The sequence below is a fragment of the Ictidomys tridecemlineatus genome, chromosome 10 (genome assembly GCF_052094955.1).
Source record: "Ictidomys tridecemlineatus isolate mIctTri1 chromosome 10, mIctTri1.hap1, whole genome shotgun sequence".
NCBI classification, from domain to species: Eukaryota; Metazoa; Chordata; class Mammalia; order Rodentia; family Sciuridae; genus Ictidomys; species Ictidomys tridecemlineatus.
The window spans coordinates 14481707-14505163 of NC_135486.1; the positions used below are offsets into that span (position 1 = coordinate 14481707).

Below are 23457 nucleotides of genomic sequence, written 5' to 3' on the forward strand. Positions count from 1 at the left end.
GCTACACTGGTTAAAAAAAATAGACCTTTTTCTATGACTCTAAAAACCCTCTTCCAGGACCTGCGGATCACCGCAGAGACCAGGCAGGCCCAGTACTGACCGACTATGCAATGCAGCGCCCAGGCCCAAGCACAGGAAAAGGACTGCCAACCATGCTGAGGACCACGGTCACATACCACAGCGCTGTATCTCCAAACAGGTCACCCAAAGCCATTGTTTGGCTTGACCATTCAGCCCCATCTCTAAAAGTGGTAGCCATCATCTTGGGACACCTCCAATGCCATCTCAGGTTATCTCCTCTGCTACTAACACCATCTTTAATTGAGGCAGCTTCTATCTTGGGACACCGGCTGGTGGCTGGAAGCCTAACACCAAGATATTTACAGATTTGACACTACCCCACCAACAACTACGAACATGGTCGCTTCCATCCAGCTGGAAAACAGCCAGGATCCAGAAGACCATCATCAAGGCCCCTGCAGGCTTGGTTACACCAGAGGTATCCCTGCTAGGTGTGCTAATAGCCGCCATCTTGTTACAGAGGCAAGAGATTTGACAGACTCCTGGAGAATGCTACATGCTTATCAGATAGAGCACTAATTTCCAGGATATATAAAAAACTCAAAAAACTTAACACCAAAAAAAAAATAAATAACCCAATCAATAAATGGGCTAAGGATCTGAGCAGATCCTTCTCAGAAGAAGATATACAATTGATCAACAAATATATGAAAAAATGTAATTAGAGAAATGTAATCTCTAGTAATTAGAGAAATGCAAGTTAAAACTACTCTAAGATTTCATCTCATTCCAGTCAGAATGGCAATTATCAAGAAAACAAGCAATAATAAGTGTTGGCGAGGATGTAGAGTAAAAGGTACACTCATACATTGCTAGTGGCACTGCAAAATTGGTACAACCACTATGGAAAGCAATATGGAGATTCCTTAGAAAACTTGGAATGGAACCACCATTTGACCCAGCTATCCCACTCCTCTGTCTATACCCAAAGGACTTAAAATCAGCATACTATATTGATACAGCCACATCAGTGTTTAGAGCAGCTCGATTCACAATAGCTAAATTGTGGAACCAACCTAGATGCCCTTCAGTAGATGAATGGATAAAGGAACTGTGGTACATATACACAATGGAATATTACTCAGTATTAACAGAATAAAATCATGGCACTTGCAGGTAAATGGATGGAGTTGGAGAATATCATACTAAGTGAAGTTAGCCAATCCCATAAAACCAAAGGCTGAATTTTCTCACTGATAAGTGGATGCTGATCCATAATGGGGGAGGGGGGCATGGGAAAAATGGAGGAACTTTGATTGGACAAAGGGGAGGGAGGGAGGAGAGAGGGTATGGGGCCAGGAAGGATGGTGGAATGAGATGAACATCATTACCCTAGGAATGTTGTGTATGACTTCACATGTGGTACAACTCTACATTGTGTACAACCAGAGAAATGAAAAGTTGTGCTCCACTTGTGTACAATGAATTGAAATGCGTTCTGCTGTCATGTATAACTAATTAAACAAATAAAAAAAGAAATGACATGCATTGAAGGAAAGGGAAAATACTGGGGAGTGATATTGATCAAATTATATTGCTATATTGTGCACATGTACAAATATGTATCAGCAAATCCCACTATTGTGTACAACTATCATGTACCAATAAAAAATATGGGGGGAAAAGGATGTGAGCCCATTGTAATAAAAAGCACAGATACAATAAAACTCCTGACTACTACACAAGAGTAAGGAATGCAATGAATGATGGAGGAGGAGAACTATCACATTTCATCAAAACTTAACTCTGGGTCAAGGTTGAGGCAGAGGGTGAAAAGTAACCCTCACAGAGGAATCCATCATTTATTAGTTTGAAACCTGGTTTTCTGGGTCCCTGGGTTAGGTGCTGTCATTAGATCCCCAGGCAAGCATGAGAGGAGAGGTACTTGGCACCAACTACCCCTCCTGGGGAAGGGCGGGAGCTGGAACATGGAGACACAGAGAAGCGTCAGTCCTGTGGACCAGCATGAGGTAGGAACCATGGAAATCCCACGCCATCTTGAACCAGGAGAATCAAGGAAGAGGCGGCCCAAGACAGGCAGAGTCTGACCACCGCCACAGCAGGAAGAGACATCTGTCTGTCCACAAAGAGACCCCAGCCACTGGGCTGGGTTCTGAGGCCCAGATTCTAAAGAAAGAATCACCAAGGACAGAGAAGAGCAGGCCCAGGAGTGGATGGGAATCCCAAACTGGGGATGTGGAAAGAAAAACAAGGCCAAGATGAAATGTAGGGCTGTCTCCTTCCTTCATCCAACTTCCCTCTTCCCATACCTAAGATGTCAGAATTGAGCAACGTCCTCCATCTTTCCTTCCTTTGACCAAAAAAGACCCCTGGGACTGAAGGGATTGGGAAAGAGCTACATGGAACCTACCAAAGGCCTTCTTCTCAGATCTTGATGAGAAGACAGTGGAGTCAAGTTGAATCAAAGAGAATGCTGCTATTCCCACATCAGCATGTGAGTGTGGTCTCCAACAGCTTTTATGCAATGATTGGTAGCTAACTGCAGCTACTTACCAGCTCTTTAAATCTGGGCAATTTATGTGCTTTCTGGTTCATGGTTTCTGCATTTGTAAAATAAAGAGTGTGATAATAGTAGTAGTTACCTCATAGGGATATTAGGAGGATTACAGAAATTAACATATGGGAAATTTAGGGCCTGTCACATACAAATAGCTACCATTTTTGAGTACTTGCTATCAAGCCCTGTGATAAACACTTTTTGTGAATTCTCCTCACAAAAGTGCATCGATGGCGATACTATTGTTATTCACATTTTATAGTAAAAAGTGAGGCTCTAAGAAATGAGTAATGTGCTAAAGATCATTCAGCTGATAAGTAGCAGATGTGGGGCTGGGTTCAGTGGCCTAACTCTGAGGCTGCAGCCTGAATCATTGCACCACGCTGTTCTGTGACATGGCCTTGTGGAACTGACAAGATGGGATTAGCATAGGTGATTATCCTGCCAGCACAGAACTATCCCTTCAGTGGGAATTCATTACAAATAAAGGATTAATCCACACATTCTTGCTTTGCTTAAAGTTTAAATGAAATAATTATGTGTTAAATCAAATATAGTAATCACAGCTTGGAAGTCAGCAACACTATAAGTCAGGAGATAACTTCCCTAAATGATGTGAACTCCAACTCCATTATCTAGTCACACTTCAGTTATTCAAATTTCCAATCTTTCTTTTCTTTCCAAAAGCAATTTGAATTATTGGACCAACTTAAAGCATTCAATAACAGTGACTTACCTGGAGATCAGCAATTAATAGGCCTGAACACCTTTTCTCATTACCTAAGAGCTTCAACTTTTAAAGTTAATTTCTGCTCTGTGGAAAATTAAGAAATGTTGGCTTAATTCTTGTACCCACTGAGCTATATTAGCAGATATGCTAATAATTCTGATTTAATTGAAATTCATGTGTTAATTAAAATTAAGTATCAAAACTGCATTGAAACAAATTATAGCCACTAAGATATAATTACGAAGAAAGAACCCAAACTTTAAAAATGATAGATGTCATTGGATTAGACAAAGGGGAAGGAAGGGAGGGAGACAGAATGGGAATAGGAAAGACTGTAGTATGAATCAGATATAACTTTCCTACGTTCATAAGGATAATTCCACATCACGTACAACCACAATAACTGGATCCTAGTTAGAATAAGTCATACTTCATGTATGTATAATATGTCAAAATACACACTCATGTGTAGCTAAAAAGAACAAATTTTTTTAAAATAATGAAGGCCAAGCTATTCCAAGGAAAAGGCTTTTATTGCCGAGAATGGCCACAGGGTGGCAGCAGAGGGTGCGCAATGAGCTTTTCTTCTTCAGACCCGGAAGCCATTGGCGCCTGTTTGAGGAGAGCACTGGCAGACCTGAGTTTGAGTGAATCCTGTTTCCTGTAATACACTGGTTTGTTTAATGCCTCCAACTTTACATTTTCTCATCTGAGATTCTGAGATGCCCAGATCATCAGACCAAAAATGGTAGCTACTTGTATGTGTGTGTGTGTGTGTGTGTGTGTGTGTGTGTGTATCTGTATAATTGAAGCAACTGTATTAGAAAGGAAAGCTGATTTAGAATCCTGGGTTTGAATCTTTGTTCTGCCATTTTATTCATAGTCAATAAATACCTCTTAGCTAAGGCCTACTTACAAGGCACTCCGCTAAGTAATAATTACAGCCAATATTCATGGCTCTTGTTATCATGACATCAACATTGTGCCAAACACTTTTATTCTATTCAGTATTCCCTGTGCAGGGTGCAGTCTTGTTATGCTCATTTCGTAGATGAACTGAAACTTAGGCTTAAATAACTTCCCAAGGTGAACGGGCCAGATTCCAATTCCCAGGCAGGGCTATACACTGCCTGCCTGGGCTCTGGTGTGCCCCACCTTATCAAGGTGAACAGTATGGCCCTTGACCTTGAAGAGCTCAGCTTAATGGAAGGGAAGGAGCTGGGATTAGTCACAATGCCGTGCCATACTTGACACAACCAGGGTAAGAACAGTGTATCTTAGGATTACAGAAGTGGGGGTCATTAGTTAACTCTCCATGGGGACATCTGGGAAAGGTTCACTGAGAAGGTGCTATTTTTGCTAGATTTTGAAAGTTGGCATTCTTCACCCCCAACCCCCAATTTAAAAAAAAAAAAAAGAGGAAGTAAAAGAGGGCATTGCAAGCAGAGGAGACAGCGTGTGCAGCAACACAAATAACAGGAAAGGAAGAGCCTGTGGCGTAGGTCAAGGCCAGCTGGGCAGGAGATAATTCTGGAGAGGGACTTGAGTCACGCCACAGAGCTTTGCATGGCATATGAGAGCTGCATTTCATCTCATAGTCAAAAGTGAGCCACTGCGGGCTTTAATGTAGCCACCAAGGACTCAGATCTGTGCCTCATGCATCCAGTGCATGGCCCAGTGCAGAGAAGGAGCCAGAGGGGGTGGGGGACTGGGGTAAGGACAGTTGTGGGGGAAACAGTTGTTAGAGCCCAGATTGGAGAGGAGAGACAGGAAGTCTCCGTGAGGCAGGGGAAGAACCGCTGGCTCCACCCATTTGGATTTGATAGGGATTAAAAGTGATGGGGAAGAGATGGAGACGGCTAAACCTGGTGGACAGTGCCTGAGTATCAGGGTGAGGGGAACAGAAGGCAGAGGATATCTGAGGAGGAGAAGGATGACCTAGGCTTTGGGTGTGTTTGTATAGGGAACGAGTACAGGGGAGAACCCAGGAAGAGAAGTCCTCCTGGGATGGAATCATGATCAAACTTTCCTCCCTCTGGATTTAAAATTAACACCTAAGAACCATTGGCTAAGCAGTGATTATGTGCTAGGCCTTGGGAGCAGAAAACTGGAGAAGAGGACGTGCCTAATCCCAGGAGTCTGCAGGCTGTAAACGGAGGTAACGTCCCTTTCAGGCATCAAGGAACCTCTTGGGTGAGCATCAGCAGCAGACAACATGAAGGAGAGGTTTCCACAGCCAGACCCAAGGCCAGGGGAGGCTCCCGTGAAGGATGCATGCCCAAGCAGACTGAGGAGGCATGGGTAGCGTTGAGAGTGGGGAGCCCCAGCAGGGAGGTGGTCCAGTATGCAAAAGTGGGGTGCATCTGGGAAGGGCAGGTTTGTTTTTAAGGGACAGGTGAGAAAGAAGCAAGACAGCAGGCCTGAGAGGCCTTCGGGGGGCCTGCTCAAGAGGCACTTTGCCTATTAATCAAGGCCTGAGGTCCTCAAGGGGAGGGGACAGAGCTTGCAGGGCTAAAGATGATGGAGATCCCAGGCTAGCTGCGTGATCTTTAGTGTGTCACTCAAACTCTGAAAACCAAACACCATGGGACTATTTTGATCCTGACGCTGGGAGATCTACGGGTCAGTGAAGAGTTCTTCTTACTTATCTCCAATGTTCCCCCACCACCTTCAGGACATACCCTGACCACCCCAAGGCCACGCTATGTGAGAGGGAGGGTGAGCAGAGTGGTGCGTTACCTGGGAACAGGCCCAGAGGATGGATGGTCTCTCTGGACAGAGGAGCCGAGAGCACCTGCCCCTGTCAGAAGCCACCCATCAGCCTGTTCATCTCTCTCTTCTTTTCCAACCAGCACCCATTCCCTCGGAAACACAGCTTGGCCCTTGCCTAGGCTTCTCCAGAATCCCTCTCCCGCCATTAAATGAGGCTTTTGATGGATGGTGCAGTGTCTGTTCTTAGTTTTCTACCAGTTGTGCCCAGGACGCACTCAACAAATGCATGTGAAAAGGCAAGAAGGTGGAAGGAAAGTAGTGAAAAGAAAGAGTGTCCCTACTTCCCTGGGTGCCCTGTCACTCTTCCGTGCACTTGTGGGGGGGGGGGGGACTTCAGTTTCTCACCTGTGTCACAGAGCTGTTGTCAGGACCCCATGAGGTCAGGGCCCACCTCAGTGTGCTCCTTCCTCAGCCCTTAACATCAGAATCCCCCAGAGAATGGCCCCCTCTGGGCTTCGGGTGTGACTCTGTGAAGTTTTACCCTAAGGGTCTGAACTCTGACCACTTTGTTCTGACTAACAGCAGGGGAGAAATCATAGTCACTATAAGGCTCAGATCTGTATATAAACAGAGAAAAAAGAAACTTTTCAAACAGTGGTAATCAAGGAGTTTAAAAAAAAAGTGAGGATTGCTAGGATGAGAAGGGAAAACAAGTAGGCAATTGGCTGAAGAGGAGCAGATTTTGAACTTGGCAAAATTCCCCCAAATTCTTTCATGCCCAGCCTAACCCTCACATGCCCTCAACCCATGGAGAGGAACAGCCTCGGACACAGAATGGCCTCACATACTTCATCTCAGACATTGGTGATGGTGTAAGATAATAATTTAAATTCCTTGAATTTAAATGAAATTATAAAAGAATACTAATGCAAATTAAACATGGACAGCTGTGACCAGGCTACAAAAGTTACTGCCTGATAATTAGTCCGGCTGCTGGACCTAAGGCTACTAATCCACCCTTGTGCTATTAGAGGCAGGTGTGGAATGGCTTGTGCTGAGTCCCAGCAGTCCCTACTGTGAAGTGACAGCAGACTGAACCTGGTCCACTGCACAAGTAGCCCAAGTGGAGCTGCCATCAGCTAAGGGACGTGGCCACCCTCAGCATCTGTCGCTTTTCTCCAAGTCTGCCAGCTACCAGGTGAACAGAGGTCTTCCCCTGGGCCCGCCCCCCCATCCTGTGAGCTCCCAGCACCTCCACACATCTCCCGCTCCTTCTCCCAATCAGCCCTTATAGACAGGATGTTGCATTTATGTTTTATATTTATTTTACAAGAATATAACATGCTGAAACAGGAAAACAGGCATTGCATACATCACTCATTAAGGAACCCAGCTCCCTTTGTGAACAATAAATAAATATTTAAACAATAAGGAGTTCCTGACAGGCCCTAGCGGTTCCCAGCACGCTCAGAGGTAGAGTCTGGTGGAGGAGGGGACAGTCAGGCAGCAGCTGCTGCTGAGATTCTCCAGTGCAGACAAACTGAAATGACAACAATAAATAACAACGGCGACAATGGTAACAAAAATAATATGCTATGACAATCGGCACACCGCCACAAGACATCATTCTTAAATAAATTTTCTCCTGGAGGAGCTCAAGTGCAGAGAGAACAGTGTTGGCAATCCTGGGGCACAAGGGGGCTGCCCTGGTGAGTTCACCTCCCACCCTGGGCTCTGGCGCAGGAAATCCATCATGGAATGTTTGTTCGGTGAGGCCCTGAGGTGACAGGCAAGTGCTGATTTCCCCCAGTCCTGTCTTTCCAAGCAGCCCTGCTCCCCAGCTTGAGTGCAGCTTCCACCTTCTGTCCGGTGGCCCTGGTGGTCCCTGCGCCATCTTTCCCAACACCCCAGGGGTGCATCTTGTGCCCACAGGAAATAGTGGCTTGATTTCAGAAGGACTTTCAGGTACTGCCAAGGGATTAGCTTCTCATTACCCTTCTCTTCCCTGTTCCACGCTGTTGGCGTGACATCTGGGCTACCTGCCCCTAAGGCCTCCCTCGTCCCTCCTCCTGGCCCTACCTTCAAGGGCAGCATAGGACTCAGAAGCTCCTCAGAAGTCCCGACTCACAGGTGGGCCTGCTGCAAACATGACCAGCAGCCACCTGCAAGAGGCCATCAACAGCACCCAGGCTGGGTCCACAAGAGCAAGATGGCCTCTTCCGGACTTGCTACTGACCTGCAAAGGGGCTCAAGGACCAGTTTTTGAGGTATAAACATCTCGTTCTAGGCAAGAATCATGTTGACCTTGAGAGGACTGTGAGGATGGACCTTGGGGTGAGCCCGGGTGGGAGAGGAGGGCACAGTGGGAAGACGCCATACCCATGGCTCTTTCTGTGACATGATCGAAGTCAACTGCCCACTGGCCAATAGCTCACCCAGTTACCTTCTTCCCACACTCTTTTCTAGTTGCCCAAGCCACTCTGCAACATCTGCTTGCCCCTGTGGGAAGGCCAAGAGCCAGTGCTGCCTGCCACACCACCAATCTTGTCCCCAGAGAGCCCCACACAGCCCCCATGTTGCCCTTCCCCGCAGCTCCTGGACACGGGGAGCCCTCTCCCACCAGGCACTCAGTTCACAGTCTCTGGAGGACAGCCTGCTGCTCCCGTGCGGGCTCTGGGACACCTCCACTGTCCTCTTGCACTTGCTGGGCAGAACCTGCCTCCCATGCAGGGGTGGCCGCCTCGGGGATGGGTGACTCCACCTCTCTGCCCACTAGTTTCCTTGTGGCCCGGAAGGCTCAGGTGTGCGAGGGCTCAGCCAGGCTGCAGCTGGAGGTACAGGCGGAGGCGGCCGAGGCTCGGGCAGCCAGGTCTTGGTAAGCGGGAGACTTCAGGAAACGCGGGTAGGAGTCCTTCTCCATCAGAGTGCGTGTCTTCCCCTGAGCCACCTCGAAGCACGTGGTGGTGGTGGCCTGCAGGTTTGTCCTGGTCAGCTCCCGGGTCTCATGGTCAATGTTCACCTGTGGGAAAGAGGGTAATGTGGAGTGAGTGGGGGGCAGAGCAGGGAAGGGCCAGGGGTGGCCCTGTGGGCGGGGGAAGGGCCAACAGGCAGTGGAGCGGTGGAAGCAGCACAGATTCTGAATCAGGAACCTGGGTTCTGCCCACTAGCTAGCTCTTCAGCTCTGGGCCTATGCCCACATCAGAACCACTGTTAGCCTCCAATCTCTCAGAACTAGTGTGAGGATATAGTAAGATCGTGCAAATCTAATTTCGTTTCCTTCTTCTGTAACAACCCTGGTTCAAGTTATCACCACCAGGTCAGTGACAGGACCCAACTGGTCTCTGTCTTCTACCCTCTTCTGGGCAACTAAACTGAGCCTTTTAAAACTCACTCCGTCTGATAGCATTTCTGTTACTTCCCACGTCACTCAGAGGAAAGTCAAAGTGCTTGTTGAAGCTTGTGGGACTCTCCATCTGGCCATCTCGCCTGTCTGACCTCATGTCCTCATGTCCGACTCTCTCTTCCTGCTCCACATGGCCCTATTTCCTGTGCTAGAATTTCCTTTCCTCCCCTAATTCTTTCAACGCTCTGTTCCTGTGTCACGTTTTCCAACAGCCCATTCATGGCTTCCTTTATAAAGCTGAAAGACCTCCCCTCCCTCACCCTGCTCCATACCTCCACTCCCTCTCTCCGCTTGCCTGCTTTGTCTCTATCACAGCACAAATCACCGGCTCGCTTATATTTGTTTAATTGGTTATTGGCATCTTCCCCATTAGAACATAAATTTCATCAGGGTAGGGGGTGATTTGTTCACTACTATCTCCACTGAGACTTTAACGGTCAGTACCTTGCGTGTAACTGGTGTTCCATAATATGGAATAAACCAAAGTGGTCAGAACACCAAATACAAAATGTGATCCCTTCTTTCTCCACCAGGTGGCCCCATGTTCTTTATCAAAAGCAGCCGCCATGCAGAAACAGCCAGAAGGGAAGGCTGAATTGCAAAAGACCACAGAGCCAGAGGCCTAAGACAGGGCAGCCAGGGACTGAGCCAGGCTACACGAGGTCTCGTTCATGACTTTGTCTCCCCAGTTAGTAAGTGTGTTGAAAAAAAAATCAATTTACAAAGGTGGTCATGGGCAGAAACCAGAAAAACCTGTTGACCCATCCTGCCTGGTTATGAATCTGAAGGGGGCAGCACCGAGCAATAGCATACCGCCTGGTTTTTCTAGTCTCTGGCCACAGAAGCCCACTCCTCCAGTGACAAAGAAGACCTCTCCAATTGAAAACCCAATCCTTCACCTGCCGGCCTCCTACTATTCCTTGTTCTAAAGGGGAAGGGGCAGGAAGGGTCTGGAGGATCCATGGCCATGTCAGGGCACTGACCTCTTTAGGGGCTTCGCTGCGAATGAACTCATCAAAGATGCGGTGAGCCCTGGAGGTCAGCTTGGCAGCTGATCGGATCTTCTTGAACTCCTCGCAGGCCAGCCAGAACTCCAGGTTCTCCTCGCTGAACTCTGTCTTCAGGAAGGCGTGGAAAGCAGCCACTCCATCTGGGGTTGAGGGGAGAAAGGAGGAAACAGGTCAGACTGGGGACAGTGAGGAATAAAAGAAGAAAAGACAGCAATTGCAATAATGGCTCTATTTTTAGGATGTAATTTTCTCAAACAAGGACCTGCCTTTGTATTTTGAAAAGAGGCTGGCACACTAGGGGATCATGTTATTATTACTACTACTATTCTTTCGCCCATGCTTTCAGCATCCCCCGGACTGGCTCCAAAGCACATGAGTACACATGTGTCATCCACAGACAGACACAACAGAGTCCTACTTACTTTTACTGCTCAGCAGTAAGTCAAAGGACTCTCTCCATCCCAGCACGTCTTCTGAGAAGCTACTACTAGGGGAAAAAAAAAAAAGTCAATATTTTAAAATTAAAGTAAAACAACAACAACAAAAAAGCATAGCCCAAATCCTAGCCAGAACCCTGATGAGAAGCTGCATAATTCACACAAAAACTTGCTCAGTGATTTATCAAGCTGACTCCTCAAACTCTTAGCTAGAGCTAGGATAAATGGTGGTGTCAATTCAGGGATCAGAAACCAAAGTCAGGGACCCTTTAATCCTCAGTGAGTATCTTTAAGACTGTTTCTTAGCTTCCAAAATTGCTTCCATTTCCCTGACTCTGAGAGCTTTGTTGTGTACACCTCCACAAGGAATAAGGGCCTTGTATAGGAATTGTATCGCCCCAGAGCCCAGTGCAGCTCCTGGCCCAGTTGATGTTAGTATGAAAGGGTTTCTAGGCAAGGTGCACACTAATGGAAGTAGAGTCATTAATAACTACTTCAAATGGCCCTGGACCCTGTCCTATCCCCAGCTATATGTACTGTGAATTCCCAGAAGGGAGCATCTAGTAACTGTTCATGACCTGAGTACAGCCAACTGTTGGTAGACTTAGAAGCCTAAAGCCACCAACCCACTCTCCCCTGAGTCAAGTGGCCACCAGACCAATAAGAAATCCCATTAATATCTTAAGGGAGGGGTTGCCAAGGTTCACCCTAGCATGTCCTAGTTTCTTCTTGTATTCTCCTTCTTAGGCTCCCTCCCTGCTAGGGGCCCTGGGCTGGATGGCAGGACTTACCTCTCTTTGTTGTGTTTACTGCTCCACTCGAACTTGCCAACACTCCCAGAATCAGAGCCCAGCTCTGATTTGTGAAGAAAGATTCCCAGACGTGTCTTGAATTCTTTGGCTCTGAAAGACAAATCATGAGCATGAAAGGATTCTCCATTTACCCAGTCAGCACAGACAGGTTTGTGGGGTCCCAGAAGAGCTCTGCCACCCAAATTTCAGCCTCAAGAGCTCCTGGAAATGCTTGGCTGTTCCCAGGGCCCAAACTGTGCTTCTCTTTTTAGTATCTTCAAGCCTGAAGCAACAGCAGCAATGTCCAAACTGTGCCTTGGTAGGTCAACACTTTCTGGTTTTACAGTCCTGCCCATATAGAGTTTTTTCCTACTTAAAAAGTAAGATCTTTGTGCCATTTAGCATCTCCTAAGCTTGTCAGGAGTATTTCTGGAACTGCGTGGAAATTGATTCCCGCCTTCCTCTTTAACTTTTCCTTTCCAGAGACACCAATTCCATGGAAGCTGCACAATAGCTCTCTAGGGAGTTCACACATCCCTCGCTGGTGGGACATGAGTAAGACCTCCCTGCCCTCCCAGAGGTAAAAGAAGTCCAGTGCCCATCTCTGCGCTGTGCAATCAGAACCAAGTGCACAAGAAACTGGGACAGGCTCAGTGCTGCCTGGAGGCGACAACGTGGTTCCTCCAGCAGAGAGTTCTTGGGCAGGCATACGGCCCTTTGTCAGAGAATGGGGAACGCAACGCAGCACACAACGGGCCTCAGCTTCCCTTCGCTTTTCCTACTCCCTTTTGGTGGTATCAAGTTGCCCTCTGCGTCGCCACTCAAGTCACTAGAGTCCCATTCCCCCGTCCACCAAAGTCCCCAAGCCTGTCGCTCTGCTCCCTAAGAGTTGGCGGGGCTTGGCCTCCTTCCTCCGGGTAGCTAGGCAAACTCCTCTTACCTCTCCAGACAGGTAGTAGGGAAGGTGGCCAGGGTGCGACACATGGTTGCAGGCGCTGGGCAGCACGTCCTGAAGAGGATGGTGGCGGGTTCCAGGGGACTCGCGAGGGGCAAGCGGAGGCCTTGACTTGCACTGGCCGGGTCTGTCAGCCTGCACGCGCCTGGCTGGGCTGCCCGGGCTTTTATTCCCTCGGAGGGGCGGGGTGGGGCGGGGCGGGGCGCCGCTGACCAATCAGAGGGCGTGGCTGGGCGCCGCGAGGGCGGAGGCGGGGCCGAGGCCCCACGTGGGAGGGCGCGACTGGCACACACCGGGTCTGCGGCGGGCGGGCGGGTTGGGCTGCCCCCTCCTGCCCGGGATGTAGCGTGGCGAGCCAGGAGCTGCAGGGAGAAGGCGGAGGGGGGACGCACCGCCCAGCTTGGTAGGGAAAAACCCGGCGACCTCTAGTAAAAGCTGGAAACTGACACGGCGGTGTCAGGAGGGTTCGTGTGGAGGTGGCGGGTCGGGAAGGGCGACACGGGGGCGAACGCAGAAATGTCTGAGCCTCTTGAATCTTGAAGGACAGGAGCACAGGGTGCAGCTCGCCCGTGACTGTACAGTTAGCTGCCAGTTACCGCGCTCCTGCACGACAGCCCATTTTATAGATGAAGAAACCGAAGCTCTAAAAGCTACAGAGTTGCCCAATCAGAATTGGAAATAGCAGATATGTAGGGGCACTTTTTACTAGACACAGAGAAGTTAAACTGCTCAAAGTTTTACAGTTAGTTAAGTGTTGGTGCCGGAATTCAGGAGTTCATCATGGTTTTCCAACTGCCATAAAGAGAAAGAGAAGGGGGAAAAAAATCTCAGAACCTCTGTAACTGAATGACCCTGGGTTTAAGCAGGATCAATAAGCTAGCTCAGGGTCCCCATCCTCAAGACACAGGTAATAAATGCTCTGTCTCTTATCAACTTCCCATAAAAGAATTATAGTCTCCCCCACTGCCCCTCAGTTCCTATGGGGATTGCTATTAAGAGGCTGAAGTGAAGTGAAGGGTACAGGGTCCAGAGCTAGATTTTCAGGTTTCAAATCATGGCTCTGATATTTGCTGATGGGAGATCTGGAGCAAACTTCTTAAGCTTTCCATGCCTCAATTTCCTTGTCTTTAAGATGAGACACCAGTACACTTATTTCATAAGGTTGTTGTGAGGACTACACCGGTTTATTCTTGGTTTGCGTTCCCCCAGAAAACATGCTCAGGCAGAGGCTGAGGAGGTTTGCTGGGGAGAGGGAGGAGGAGTGAATGCCATGCCATTTCAGCAACCCCCAGCTGGGCCCAGAGGGTGCTCTGGGGTTCAGTTGACCCTTCATTAGGTTTTCCACTGAAGGGAAGGGACACATCTTTGTACCCCTGCATCTCTGCAGCTGCCTGGAGAAATGGCCTAATCTTAAGTAAGATTTAAGCTTATTTAAGCTTCCCTCTATCCAGAACAACTCCTGGAAAAAAAGCTACAGTGGACACCAGACTGGGAGTTGGTGGCCAGAGTCCTGGGTGGCAAGCCACAGCATCCTCAGCAACATGTAAGGTGCATAGAACAGGCTCAGCATGCAGTCGGCACTCCATAAGTGCTAGCTTTCAGTTTTACTTATAAGGATACTGGAATTTTAGAGAATAAGGAAAATAGTAAGTATTTTTGTGTCTCTCGGGATGTAGGTTTTTATTTCATAAGAGGCATCTTGACAGCTGCTGATCCTCAGCAAGGCCTGTTCTGTGTTTCTAGAAGTAAAGGGTCAGAAAAGAGAGAAACACGGAGGTTCCCACCGGAGAGCTCTCAGCAAGCAGGCCAAGGAAAGGTGGCAGGGGAAGGAAGGGGAAAACCACGGTGGGGGTGGGGGTTGAGCTTGTGGTTGAGGCCGCTACAGCAACAGAAGCCAAAATCAGAAGACTGTGGGGGATCTTTTGTCAAAGCAGATCCCCTTGTTGAGCCAGGGCCTGTGGAAGATGACCCAGTGAGTCAAAACCGTGCACTCTGAATTGCCAATCATAGTCCTTCCCAGACCTCCCCGTTAGCTGGTGCAGGCAGGTGCCACAGCAGCCCTCACATGGCAGTACCATCTCAGACGCCAGCGTCCACCCTCATTCCCGTCTTGCCAGCCAGGCTCTCACTCTGTCTTCCTCACAGGTCCAGGGCTGGATGAATGCAGGGCAGCGGCATGCAGCCAGGCAAAACGGGGGGCCACCTTGTTGAACCACTGTGCTTCTCAGCCGTCCTTCATCCTCGTAGTGAAGCAGCCAGCCCCAGCCGGTCAGCAGGGCATTCTGCTGGAGGGGTTGGCCAGCTGGGGTGAGAATTGGTTCACCCATACTTCTGGTGCCCCTAGGCATGCTTTTATGATGCAGCTGCCAGGGGAAGATGTGGGTGTCATCTGTGAGACAGCTGTTCTCCATGTGACAAAAAGGAGTTTAGGGAGGGCTCCAACCCACAGTCTCACCCTTGGTGGCACCATGTTTGAATCAGGCTGGACATGGCCACATGACAACAATAATACTGTTTATGCAGAGAATCCCCTCAACCCCCCCTAGTCTTTCTGCATCCCTGTGAATAGGCCAGAGGAGGTTTGTTATTTCCGTTTTGCAGACAACAAACAGCTGTTCCTGAGACGCTGGAACTGGAAACAGCTGAAACCGAGGGCCCCATCTCCAGATTCCTGTGCTAGTCCTGTCTCTATTGGACAAAGAAAGCAAAGAGACAAAGGGATTAATGTGCAGTGCACAGACGGGCAAATCGGAGAGCACCAGGCTCCCTGCTGAAGATGAAGAGCCCTCTCTGAGTTCAACCTGCCTCAAGTTGCCATGGTTACCCCTTTGGTTTCCAGGCAGAAACTTTTTGAAGTTCACAATTTATCCCAAATTCTCTTCCCAGCAGGTTGATTCGTATGTGCAATTTCAGTAATGTGGATGGCTTGAGAGTTGCTGTAAAGCCAGCCAGTTGAACTCACTTGTGAATTGCACCAGCTTTGACAAAAAGCTGACCTCATTTTTGCCCAGCACTTCCAGCGCAGCTGCGATCTCTTTGATGGAGGGTGTGGGACACAGCTCTGCAGCCCGGGTCATCTGGGATCAGCAATCTGGGCAAAGCTGGGGTCAGTATTAAATGTCTCACAGTGTCCCAGGCAGGCTACCTTTTATCCCCTAATACCACCCTTTTCAGAGTAGCAGTATTCTAGACAGGATCTTTGTCTGCTGCTAATGTTTAAGGGAAATAACCCTTTCTCAATTTTTGATTTTGCACAGATGATCCCCACAGTGGCCTGGATCCTCTGAATTTCAGTTATCAATTTACTAATAAATATTTAAAACGAATTTCCTATATTCCCAAGTTGGTAGAAAACGGTTAGTAAGGCTTTTCCTTGACCTCAAGGACCTTATAATCTAGCCTAGGAAACAACTGCATGGTGGGGAGGGGGAAAGAGAAAGGAACTATTGTCTGTTGCTGAAACAGATGTGGAGGGATCAGAGAGGATGGGCAGTATTTTTAAAAAGTGAGGGGGTTTTTTGTGGCCAGGGATGATAGTGAGATTTTAATGTGGGGCAGGTAGGAGGGAGCATTCTTTAAATGGGAGAAGCAACTAGGAAAAGCCCTTGTTGTTTGGAGGTAGTGTGAAGGTGCAGGAAGGTTTAGAATTTCCGTAGACACTGGCAGAGCTGCCTAGGCTCTGGGGACACAGTTGGATGCCACTTTAAGGTTTCGGAGCCCACATGCATTCCGAGGCAGCTGGGTGAGGAGGCAGTGATCACCTCAGCAGCTGTGACACTGACAGGCTCTGCAGACATTTGCCAGCCAGATCATGACAGAAACTTTGGGTGCCCTCCACTCCTGAGCAGAAATTGCCTCAGTACAGCCTGGATACAGAAATGGAGTTTCCTGCAGTGACCCTTAGACACAGGGTGCCTCTCAATGTACTGCCCATCTGTCCACTCTGGGTTCTTCTCCTCCTCTCCCTCCATCTAAAGCATGGAAGAGGATATCTAGATGCCTCTGTGTGCCATTTAAGGCTCTAACCCCCTAAAATCCATCCACACTCAGTAATTGGCAGGTCTCCACAGGATACCTCCACCTGCAGCCCCTGAGCATGTGTGCTTTTGGCTGAAGGTTCCACATAGGGTTCTCCCTCCCTTGACTACTTGTTTAAAACGTATATAATTTCAACACATTAATTTTGTTTATATATTGAAATATAATTCACATAAAAAATGTACAGATCTTAAGTGTACAATTTGATGAAATTTGGTAAATGTGTGCTACACCCAGTCACCAGTGGATCACCAATTTGTGACCAATACCCAGTCAAGCTGCCGAATCAACCCAAAACTCTAGAAACTTCCCTTGTATCCCTTCCCGCTGCTCCCACTGCAGACAGAAGTGACCGCTAGCCTGGGTCCTAGACTCTCCTTGGCTTTTCTACCTATTTTCGAGACTGAGCTCACGTGCCTTCTCCACCCTGAGATCTTCCCTAATTCCACCTCCGTGCCCTGTCTCCAAGCAGAGTTGACCGGGCCCTCCTTTGAGCCATCCCTGTCGTTATCTGTCTTCTGTGCTCACTCACAGAATTGACTCCCAGACTTTCCACTGTGAGCTCCTGGAGGGTAGGGCCATTGCCTTGGTCATCTTTTTATCTTCAGTCCCTCCTACCATGCTTAGTTTAGCACATAGTCCATAACTATTGGCCAGGCAGATGGCTGTGTTTCAACACAAATATATTGAAGTAAATGTTTATTGAACATTTACTATGTGCCAGGCCCTGTTCTGTGAACTTAGACCTGAATTCTCTGCTTCAGTTCTCACAGTCATCCCTATGAGACAGGTAATATATTGTCCTCATTTACATTGGAGCCAAGAGTGGTGAACGAACTTGGGTATGATCACAAAGCTAGGCAGCAGTAGACCTGGGTTTTGATCTCAGAGTCTTAACTCCAGAGCCTGTGGACATGCACCATGTCAACCTGCACCATGTCGGCTTGCTGGGTGGTGGTGTTCTCCACAGCTCGGGACTGGCTCACTATGGGAGAACGAAGCTTGTCCTTGGGGAATAATGGGAGGATGCTACAACTCATCCTGCTGTCTCCCGTTTCCTCGAATCCTCTCCCTCCCCCTCTTCTTTGCTCACGCCATTCCTCCCTCCCCACTCACATTTTCCGCTTTCTGTCTTTGCCCTTAGCTGCAGTGTCGTCACCGGCTCTGGATTTTTCTGCTTCTCCACTCTCCAGTCCCTTGTGTATGCAGTTCCCAAGCTTGGCTGGGAAAGCCCCGTCCTCTGCTGAAGTCCCTTGGTTAACATCTGAGCTCTGCATTCCCCTGCCACCCTTTCCAGCCCATACCCCTTGCCCTTGGAAGACCCTGGTTTCCACCTGGAAGGAGCCCATGGTCGCTTTGCAGAGAAGCAGACCTTCAGTTTCTAAAAGCTTTAGGAAGTGTTGGGCCCTGAGGACCTCTCTACTGCCCATCCTCCGGGGACTCTGACTGCTGGGAGATGGAGCAGCCCTCTGGGGCTTATGCTTTCTTGCTTGCTGGCTTGGCCCTACATAAGCCCTGAGCATGGTGCTTTGTGGTCTGACCCTCATGGCTTGTCTGCCTGGCTGTGATCTCTGCTGTACCCTACACCATAATCCAACTGTCCATCATAACCCCTGCCTGCCAGGGTGGGGGCCCCTCAGCCTATCAACCCTCACCTGCTGCAGGATGCCTCCTGCAAACACTCCCGCCCCACACCCCTTATCATATTGATACATTCCATAGCAATAAATGGGCCCCCACATTCTGACATTTCCAAAGTAGGAGAGTTACCTAAGAATCCTGGGGTTTCTAAATGTCTTCCTCTTTCTCACCTGACCTATATCTCCTTCTTAGCCTTTTTCCATTTATAGACATTTATGAAGACTTAGAAACAGAGTTCATCAAAATCTAGATTTTTTTTTTTCCATTTAGGAATTTCCAAGTCCCTGAGAAGCCATTGGAAACAAAAGAGTAGAGGGGGAAAGTGAGGCCTGATGTTGACAGATGACCGAAAGGTGACGTTGGGTTTCTCGTTCTCTATTCTCTGCAGGCTGAGGATGGAGCACTTTTTTATTTCTGAACTAGAAAGGCAGGCAGGTGCTGAACCCTGGATCGTGCCTCTGCCTCTAGGCAGAAGCACGCAGTGGGGAATCCTAACAGATGCCACCTCCACCCAGGCAGAGGAGGGGCCCTGACCATCATCCACCCTAGTCTCCAACCAGGACACAGGCCACTGCTGATGTGATGTGTGAACTCTCTGGGAAGATGCAGACAGCCTAACTGTGGGTCAAGGGGGAAAACAGGGCCATAGACCAGGTGGAGTGGAAGCATAGTTTCTGGGGAAAATTCAAAAATCAAATTACCCCTGTCCCAAGGATTCTCCAGTGCTGTCCTTGGTTGTGGAGGTGGATGAGATGTGGATGCTTACTTGGGCAGGGGTAAAACAGACTCAGGGAATTCTGGAACCCCAAATCTGGGTGTCCTGCAAAGGATCTGACACAAAATACATACTCATTAAATAAATGAACTTCTGAACCCGACACTAGACATGATGAATATCTTAGAGAGTCACTGTCAACCCTGCCTCCCCAGGGCCTTGGACTGCAAATATTCTCAGCTGAACGTCTGCCAGACAACTTCCTGGAAATGGGTCCCAGATGGATCCGATTACACAGTGAAAGTTCTGCTCTGCACCCCCTAGCATGGCCCACCCTGTGGCTCAGGGGGTCTCTGCAAGTAGAGCAAACTGGAGCAAAGTAGGGAAGTGTTGAGCAGAGAGCAGGGCCCCAGAGCCCAGCTGGGGTTGAGACAGAGAGCCAGACATACGGGGCACCTGAGCCAACTCTCCTTAGTGCAAAAAGCTCTCAGCTCTCCTTGTCTCCTTCCGGCCATTTCCCAGGTGCTCCAGAGATACCTGTGTTAGGGGGACCCTGGGACAGCTGACCTTCCATGCGAACTCTGTGTCTGCTCTAGGAAAGATCCTTGGAAAAAGGGAAACTACCATTTTTAGGCTATGCCTAACCCAACTCTGAGTTCCATGCCTTACAGACACCATCCTACAGAGGGGGAGATGGACCTCCGTGGGTTAGCAATCTACACACCTGGTAAACAGGGTGCTGCGTCTGGAAGGGCCAAACCCAGGGCTACTCAGTGCTGTGCCCCTGGCCCCCAAGCAGCTCTCATGCCCTGGCCCTGTCTGCCACATCCGGCCATGGCACCATGCTGCTCCAAGGGACTTCTGGGGGCTCACCTAGGCCACAGAGGAGGCACAAGGACCCCAGGAACAGCAAGCCCCAGCACGTGGACACCACTGGTGCTGGCAGAGGTGTAAGGCAGAGGCACAAGAGGGCCTTGCCATCTCTTGGGCAACGTGGCCACCCTTCCTCCTTTGTGCTTCCCCTGTGTCTGTCCACAGGGAGGGTGGGGTTGGGATGGAGAGGGATGGTGCGGTGGCACAGAAGAAAGTGGTTTATAGGAAAACAAAGGAGGTGCCACTTTTAAAACACGGACCCTAGCTGCGATGAGAGCAAGTCGTGAGGACACGTGCCTCTCACAATGTGCCCCAGCACCCGAGCAGAAGCGTGGTTTGATGCGTGAGCAGCTGGGAGTGGGGCTGGCCTTGGGGTGTGGGAGGGAAGGAGGGAGCAACAGGAACAGGTGGTCCTTTCATGAGCTCCGGGCCATCCCTGACACAGCAGCTGTCCTAGAAACTGGCCCAGGTGGACAGAGGGAGGAGCACCGCGGGGGGCGCGTGATGTTTTGCAGAGAAAGAGATGAGCTCTCCCTAATGGGCCCTGCACGTCTGAGCAGGGGGAGACACGCAGGGAGCTGTGTGACTGAGTCACTCCTCCCCTACGGACGCTGGCTGTGCTGCTCCAAATGTGGCCACCAGGGAACCTCCCAGGTCCAAATCCCCAGGCTTCCCGGACAGCCTGGCTGCCGCAGTAGCAATGACAGTCGGGAACATTTAGTAAGCACTGCCTCTGGGCTCTGTGTCACTTGATCCTCCGCTAACCTCTGGAGAAGGCACTCTGACTGTCATTCTACAGAGGGGGAAACTGAGGCAAGGCTCAGTTAACTGAGGAAGACACAGAAGGACGGAGCCAAGGTGTGATCCCGGGTCGTCTGACTGCGGTGTCCACGCAGTGCCCACTCGCTCTGCAGCCTGCCCCCTCCCCTCTCCCATCTCCCGGGGTGGCAGAAGGTACTTTCCTGCCTTGAGCTTGGGCTCACTCCTTACAGTTCAACGTGGTCTTTCATTTCTCAGGAGGGGTCAGAGGGAGCAGAGGAAAGGACTTCCTGGGTGCTGTTTACAGAAGGTCACCCCTGCAGCTTTTGGCTATGAGGCCCCTCTCCTCCTAGAACCTTCGTCTCGTGTCTAACCATGGTCTTCCCATTTCTCCAGCAACTATGAAGCCCTAGCGCAGAGATTGGGATCCATCTCCTAAGTGTGAGCTCATCCAGCGCTCACTGCAAACCCGCCAGGGAGGCTTGGCCACACTGGCCCTTCTCCACCACCAGGGCTCCTCTTTGTCACCCATCTGTGCACTGCATGCTCTATAGATGCTGCCCAGGGCTGCGAACTGGACGCTCTTCTCTGCTCCAATGGCAGCCTCTGCCAGTCAGTGGCTATTTCTGCAACCACAGTCTATAAGCAGGTGATCCCCAAACCCCTCTCTCTGGACTCTACCAAGGTTGCAGACTCACATTTCCACCAACAAATGAGGTATCTTTATACTTGTCCCAAATTAATCACCTCGCGCGGCCAGTTATTGCTTCGTCCTCCATGATAAGATGCAGATGAGCACAGGAGAGTCCTCCTGGTGTGCAAGAAAGAAAGGTAATCAATTGCTGTTTACTGAACGAGAGAATGTAATTTAAAACTCAGGAGGTCTGGCTCCGGGACTGCTCTATAATTAGCTAGCTCTGTGACCCTGTGTATTTCCTAACCTCTCTGTGCTTTAGTTTTTCTCACTGGTTAACAAGGAGTAGTTATGTCTGTCTTATCTAACAAACAGGGGAAAGTACTTCAAAGTGCTCTGAGACCTTTGCCCTGAGCAGTGAAGAATCCTGAGTCACTAGGGCTGGGGGGTGGGGGGTGGGGGGAGATGCTTCGCTTCCATGAAGGGTGGGAATTTCCACACAGCTGGAAGTAATGTGGCGGGGCCTCATCTTGTCCCACCCCCGCTTTCCCTTTCCTCTGACCAAGTGATGACTGCCGGGAAACGGACAACACTGGGAATCTTAAAATAGAGCAGCAAATATCCACGGCTCACAGGCCAGGGCTTATTGCACCATCAGCCGGCCTGCTCAGTATTCACCCGGGCTCATGTGGCCTCCGGCCCTCTGCTCGGGGAAAAGCCAAGGCCATGGAAAAAGTAACGCAGGCCTTTCAGAGAAGAGCCAGCATCCAAGAATGCAGTGTTTGGGTTGGCTGCCCATCTGCAGCCCTCGGGAGAGATGCTCTGCTCTGATGCTCCGGTAGGCTCCGAGGCCTGGTCGCCCCGAAGAAGTGCCTTTTCCTGGAAGAAGTGGCAGTCCCACTGGCCCTAGCACACTGGGTAGAGGTGTGTATTTGGAGGGGTGGGGGGAGGTCCCATGACTGAATGGTTTTAGAGAAACCCGACTTCCCAGGAAGTGCTTATAAAACAAAACATGATGGTACAAAGTGCCCCAAAGTGGAGACCCTCCATAAAGCCGGGGCCCAGCAGATCCAAAATGCCAGTTTGGTAAAATTACAGGCTGACTCTAGGGTCGGGTCACTGCCAAGTATGAGGTTTGAAGCTCCCGAAATCCAGAAACAACTGCTACTCCTCTGAACTTCTAAGTCCACCCATTCACAAGCACTCCGTGCCCAGCAGCCCTTGCTCTCATTAGCTGGCTTAATTCTCCCAGTTCTACAATGCCGCTGTCTCCCTGCTGTGCTGATGGGGAAGCCCAAACACACAGAGGCCCACAGCCTCACCAGGCCAGGCCGGATCCTGACCACCACACTGTGCCAAGCAGCTTCTGGGGGCGGCCACTGGAGGGGCATGGCAAGGAGGGCACATGAGGCCCGTCAGGAGCTCGCATTCTGGAAGAGAAGACAGATAATGGGCAAGTACCAAATTGGCAAAATGTTACTAAGGATGGTTAATGACGTGAAGGAAACAGAGTGTGAAAAGGAGAACTACTTTGAGTAAGAAGGTTTGGGAAGGGTACTGACCAAGTTTCTGTTGCTGAGGGCAGAAATGGACTTTTTCTAAGTGAAAGAGAAAACAAACAAAACAAACTCTGGTAAGGAGTTTGAGCCGGATGGGCCACCGGTTTTTTCAGGGTATCTAAGAATACAGACAAGAGCAAAGGGAAACTTGGTAGCCAAAAATCCCTCCCCCACACCACTTTGATGAGGGCCCGATGGGTGCGGCGGCTGAAGCTAGACACCTTGGCCTACTCTACAACAACGGAGGAACTCCCCAGACAGCCCTGTGGCCCTGACACCCGGAAATCAGATGCAGCAGCCACAGACAACCACAAAGCGGATTCTCCACCACCCCATTTCTTTGCATCACCAGCTCCTGACTCAAGGTCGCGGGAGGGTGTGGCGGGGTCTGACTGCCACCTCATACTTCTGACGTAGAGTTCAGACCATGGCACTGTTCCCACTCTGCTGAGCACGCAAACCTGGATGTAGGATAGCTTGGGGTAGGAAGAAAAGGGTACAGATAATCCATCCACTCTCATTGACGCAACACGCACACACACACAACCCACTTTGGCTTTTGCAGCCTCTTCTCCTACCCCCAATAGAATTTCAGTCTCTC

At 49.6% G+C, this 23457-nt stretch overlaps 1 protein-coding gene and 1 long non-coding RNA gene across 4 annotated transcripts; one reads left to right on the plus strand and one right to left on the minus strand.

The window, feature by feature from the left end:
• The first annotated feature begins 3933 nt into the window (after positions 1 to 3933).
• LOC144367006 (uncharacterized) lies at positions 3934 to 6267 on the plus strand. Of its 2 annotated transcripts, none has more exons than XR_013426219.1 (3): positions 3934 to 4077; positions 5420 to 5522; positions 6004 to 6267. It is a non-coding gene; the product is annotated as an uncharacterized LOC144367006 (long non-coding RNA). The 2 variants fall into 2 exon arrangements; XR_013426220.1 differs by having other exon boundaries at positions 5420 to 5487.
• A 1076-nt stretch (positions 6268 to 7343) lies between these two features.
• Positions 7344 to 12791, minus strand: Rgs16 (regulator of G protein signaling 16). Of its 2 annotated transcripts, none has more exons than XM_005319722.5 (5): positions 12623 to 12791; positions 11683 to 11793; positions 10877 to 10938; positions 10428 to 10594; positions 7344 to 9060 (listed from the first exon to the last, which is right to left on the minus strand). In XM_005319722.5, exons 1-5 carry the CDS (start codon positions 12664 to 12666, stop codon positions 8839 to 8841), a joined length of 606 nt encoding a protein of 201 aa, XP_005319779.1. In that variant the 5' UTR covers positions 12667 to 12791; the 3' UTR covers positions 7344 to 8838. The 2 variants fall into 2 exon arrangements, with proteins under 2 accessions (XP_005319779.1, XP_005319778.1); XM_005319721.4 differs by having other exon boundaries at positions 10877 to 10941.
• Positions 12792 to 23457: the final 10666 nt, after the last annotated feature.